Source organism: Morus notabilis, unplaced genomic scaffold (assembly GCF_000414095.1).
Source record: "Morus notabilis unplaced genomic scaffold, ASM41409v2 C11491785, whole genome shotgun sequence".
NCBI lineage: Eukaryota > Viridiplantae > Streptophyta > Magnoliopsida > Rosales > Moraceae > Morus > Morus notabilis.
Window position 1 is genome coordinate 1 of NW_010387618.1, and position 5,050 is coordinate 5,050.

The following is a 5,050-nucleotide window of genomic DNA, read 5'->3' on the forward strand; positions in this document are numbered from 1 at the left end:
AAAATACACGTAAATCGAAAATAATTCTAATCTCATGATTCTAATCCATTAACCAAACGTCTTCTAATTCTTTGTAAAATTTGTTATATAAATCTCCTACTTATAGGAGATGGTTTGAACCTTCTTAAGTTGTCTATTTTTTGAGTTGATTCAATGTTGGATTGCGGAATGAGAAGTTTCCCTTTTGTCTCATGTTGACTTTTCTTGTTGCTTGTTTTCTTCATTGATTTGGGGTAGCTTACCCTCCAAGTTTTATCCGATTCTATTCCTTATTGCTCAAGTTAATTACTGATTAACTATAGATGGTTTGAAGTCAACTTTGTCTTTTTATTATTTGAGAGTGGTATGTTTTAAACTTTCCCAAAAAATAGTATAATTGAATAGCAAGACCACAAAAGTGAGATGATATTTTTTTATGTATCCGTTCCTGATTCTGAATCATGATTCATAATTTTCTACAATATTTTTCTCTTATAAAAAACTTAAATTTTAAAAATTAAAATTATAAATCATAATTTTAAATCCATTACCTCAATTTATCCAAGTCACGCCCCAAGGACGGGAGGTTTTGGCAGAAAAATAATTGGGCCAGTTACCCAAAGTACGATAATGGCCCATAATGGTAAGTACAGCAAGTTGGGCTGGCCCCTTAAGCTTTGAATATCATAATTACCCATCTACCCTTCATAAGGTCCCGTATTTTCTACGCGCGCCTTTCCTGTATATATCACAAACACTCTCCCCTCCTTCTCTCTCTCTCTCTCTTCCTGGGAAACCCAGTACCAGCCACAATGGGTTCTGCGAAGCCATTTTTACTCTCTGCTTGCATTTTCTCTCTTTTCGCTTTCTTGCCTTCGTCTTCTTCGCTTGAATCAGCCGGTGAACGTTCTCTAGGTACGTTTCTTGCACTACGTACTCGTGAAATCTTTCTTGCGCTTATTTTCAAAATTTGAATTTTAGGGTTATATATCTCTACTTTTCGGCGTCAACCGTGAATCGATAATGCCATTTTCGTCTTATATGGTTCTGTTTGGGAACGGAGAAAATGAGGAGTGGACATAGAAAAGTTCGTTTTTTGCATTATTTGCTTCGAAAGTTGCGAGGAATTTTGAATTCAAAATCTTTGTCGGTTAGATTGGGAGAGTTGGTTACGACAATACTATTTTGCAATAATTTTCGATAATCTGGTTAAAAATCTGGAATTGTTTCTATTTCGGAATCAATTTAATTATCTTCGAGATGAAAATGGGTTTTACACTAATAATACAGTGTTATTCTTTTATTATTCCTATACATACAAGTAGTTAAAGACAACCAACAATAGGTGGTGGTCAGAGTTTCATAGAGAATGCTTGTAAACATCAAAGCAACATAAATTAATGATAGCACATGTATTAATGCATCTGTTATTTGTCAATTCAACCATTACAGTAGTAATGAGAGATCATAAGAACATTGCCTTTTTTATTATTATGATTTCGTGAAGTTACTCGCAAAAATTGGTGTGTTGAGTTCAAGTAGAGGCTGCAGAGTTGGTTACCAAGTTCGACATAACTATTTTTTTTAACCCTTATAACCTAGATGATAACTGTGGACCTTTGGCGAGTTTTCAACGAGGTCACGAGAGAGCACTCGAAGCCTTGTAATATTAGAGCATGATAGGCTGTTAACGTCTTAGAATAATGGATGGATGCAGAAACCTTTTCTGAATGCTTGTGAATTTGTTTTAATCCCGGTTGGTAACCTTCTTCTTTTACATATCTGACCTTGCAGTTGTTGCTCCATCTGCCGTGATGCAATTATCTCATGGGTTGCCAGTGAAAAATTCTCCTGGAAAGCATGGAAAGTCCATGTTTTGTGAAAGAATTCATATCTATGGATTGTCGAGGATTAAAAATTTGGGCAAATTTGCGCACTCTGCGACGGTGAAGATAGCCGGACGAAACTCAAGTGTTCACGTACCCAATGCCGAAGTCTGTTTCCATAGGTAAGTAATTTGGTGTCTTTTAAGTGCATCTTTGATGAGTGTGTCATCTGCCCTTGCATGGGAGTTCTTTGTGTATAGAAATCTTTTCCTGATTGTTAACTTCTGAATTGGCATCGCCTATTGCTATTTATGCTTTATTGTTGATTTTCTAAACTACATATGCTGGCTGAAGTGATTTTTTTCCCTCTCTTTTATTTTTTATTTTTTTCGCTTTATGCCTTTACTAATAATGAGGCTGAAATACCAGTATTGAAAAGCTAAAATGTAAAGGTCTGAAAATATATTCCTTATTTTATTTTATTGAGAATACGTATATTCTTTTATGTGGATAAACATATTGGATTTTGAATGTATCAACCTCTAAACATGGTTCATAATTTGGGCAGTTTTATGCGATAGAGTGATTCTCTTTCTGATTTCCTAATTAAGAAAACTTCCCCGTCCTTTAGTACGTACCAAACTTAGGTCAAAACCTAAATCTCGTGTCATGATGAAGCTCATAGTTTAATGATTCTAAGAGTTTTCGTGATCCTTTTGCAGGAATCTATCTTTGGCAATTGGAATGTGTCCTGAAGTTCAGTGGGAGAAAGTTACCAAGGGTTCCTGGGTTCGACATATGTCGCCTTTTGACCGCAAAATTTTAGATATACAGACTGCTACTTCATCCTTAGAGAGCTTTGAGGTGTCCATTGAAGAAGGTAATCTTTTCATCTTAACGTTTAAATCCTATTCCCCCCTTAGTTTGACCTTTGTATCAACATTTGGTTCATTTACTTGATTATTTTGTTTTGCAGAATTTTTTCTTCATCGCGTAGTACTTCTGGTACTGGGCATAGTCATGCTAAGCTTGGCTTCCTTTCTGAGCAAATCACTAGTATTTTACTATGGAAGTGCAATGGCAATTGGTGTCATCCTCGTTATATTGGTGGTTCTTTTCCAGGTAATATAGTTTTCCCCTCTAGCATTGATGAGTAGATATTATATTCAATTGCTTAGCTATTTATGCAGTATTTTTCATTCATAGAAAAACATGCACTTTAGTTTATAGTTAACTTAAAAGTAGGTGTGATGCTTTATGATCTTAGTCTCTTTTTTATTTTTGTTGTTATTACGGTTGCTAGTTGCATGGGGAATCTGATGGGCGAATGATTCTTGACTCTGAGATACTTCACCAAAATCTTGCTCACTATTACCTTTGGGATCTGCATAAGTTTAGATGCAGAGCTTGTTCTTGTTATACTATTTGACATCATGTTTTCTGGTCGTTGACAGGGGATGAAGCTTATTCCATTTGGTGGAAGGAGACTCGCAATCTTTATTCCCTCGTCTATTGTGGGTATCAGTTTTTAGATCCCTTTTTATTCCCTAAATCTACATGAAAATGATAGGTGTTAATCTTACTCTTGTAATGTTTCAGGCTGGTCTTGGATATATACTCAAGCAAGTTGCACCTGACTTCTTGCGTGCAATACTTACAATGCTTGGAATTGATCAAGAAATGTATGATCCTGTATGTAAGTTATCTTGATTCTGCATCTTTGCTAGTATGTAGGAGCCTACTGTATTTTAGTCCTTACTAACCTTTTTCTACATGATTGTTAATGATTGTAGGTGGTAAAATTTCTGCTGGCATTTGTTATTCTAGCTGGAGCATGGTTGGGCTTCTGGGTGGTTCGTAAAGTTGTCCTCACAGAAGATGGATCAATTGATATAAGCACATCTCTATTCGTTGCATGGTCCATCCGTACCTTGGGTGCGCTTATGATTCTTCAGGTTTCCTTTGTACCACAAACATCAGTTTTATTTCTGTTTGTCGACAATAACATGGTGCTGTTCAAATTATCGTACCATTAAAAGTGATTGCACATTTGACACAAGTTTTGTTGTCTCCAGAGTTCTGCAGACCCTGTACTTGCCACAGAAGCTCTGATATTGGGAATAATAGTTTCTTCGTTATTGAGAAGAATTTTTAGGTTGCGATTCCTCCGTCGCGTTTACAAGTAAGACTGCTGTTCCAGTTTGGAGCCTATCCACATAGGCTCCCTTTAAATTATCCTACATATTTGCTCCTTTTCTTTTCCCCATAATGCCTGATTGGAGTACATTATCCTACATATTTGCTCCTTTTCTTTTCCCCATAATGCCTGATGAGAGTACGGAATGTTTTCTGCAGAAAATTAATGAAATCAGCTAAAAAGGACAGGAGAATATCACACCTTCCTGATTCTTCAGCTTCTGAAGATTCTCTCGATGAAGAAACTAACACGATTCGAAGCAATGTAGACTCCAGTTTCCTGAGGCGTCCATTAAGAAATTTCACAGTTGCATCGTCGCGTCCTGACCAAGGTTTGCTTCTCTATGTTTTGTAATTTTACTAATAATTATAATACTTGTTGCCTAGTACCTAACAGATATATTAGTACATAATTTCTGTGCTCTCTCTCCAGGTTTTGGCAGGAGAATCCTCCCTCAGCAGCAATTGGATACAGGCTTACACCTTTCTAGCTTCCATGCTACACCTGAAAGGAGAAAATTCTCCAAGCAGGATTGGGAGAAGTTTACCAGAGATTCCACCGAGAAAGCCTTGGATGAACTTGTTTCCTCACCTGGTTTTGGTAAATGGCTTTACCGAAATGCAGACAGAATTAGTGTATCCCCCAACAGTGGTAGAGCCGAACGGCAACGTAAGTGGCTCCTGTGGTCTTAAAGAGCCCCGTTTTGAAAGTCAGAAATTGGCGAGTGCGAGATGGATTAGGAGGAAGCCTAAAATGGGGTTTGAATTTTGAAGTCTTATCGGTATGGAGAGAAGTAGGAACAGTTGCAGTGTTGTAATTACTTGATGATATACGTGTAAGGATGAATTTGATTCTTTGCGTTCCATATTGAAGTCATAGGAAGCTGCTTTTTAGTTAGGTCTAACTTATGTTTAGGTTTAGGCAGGTTGATCTTTTTGGCTCTTGATCAAGTATGTTTCTCCTTAGACATCAAACAGTAGCTAGTGTAATTCTAAGATGCTTCTTTTATTTTATTTTAATTTTTTTAATTTCTTTATTGTAACCTTGA

At 36.6% G+C, this 5,050-nt stretch overlaps 1 protein-coding gene across 1 annotated transcript; it reads left to right on the forward strand.

The window, feature by feature from the left end:
• The first annotated feature begins 781 nt into the window (after window positions 1-781).
• LOC112095310 lies at window positions 782-5,041 on the forward strand. Its single transcript, XM_024177011.1, has 10 exons — window positions 782-894; window positions 1,774-1,987; window positions 2,528-2,685; window positions 2,782-2,927; window positions 3,260-3,319; window positions 3,405-3,497; window positions 3,599-3,760; window positions 3,881-3,987; window positions 4,161-4,333; window positions 4,435-5,041. Exons 1-10 carry the CDS (start codon window positions 792-794, stop codon window positions 4,692-4,694), a joined length of 1,476 nt encoding a protein of 491 aa, XP_024032779.1. The 5' UTR covers window positions 782-791; the 3' UTR covers window positions 4,695-5,041.
• Window positions 5,042-5,050: the final 9 nt, after the last annotated feature.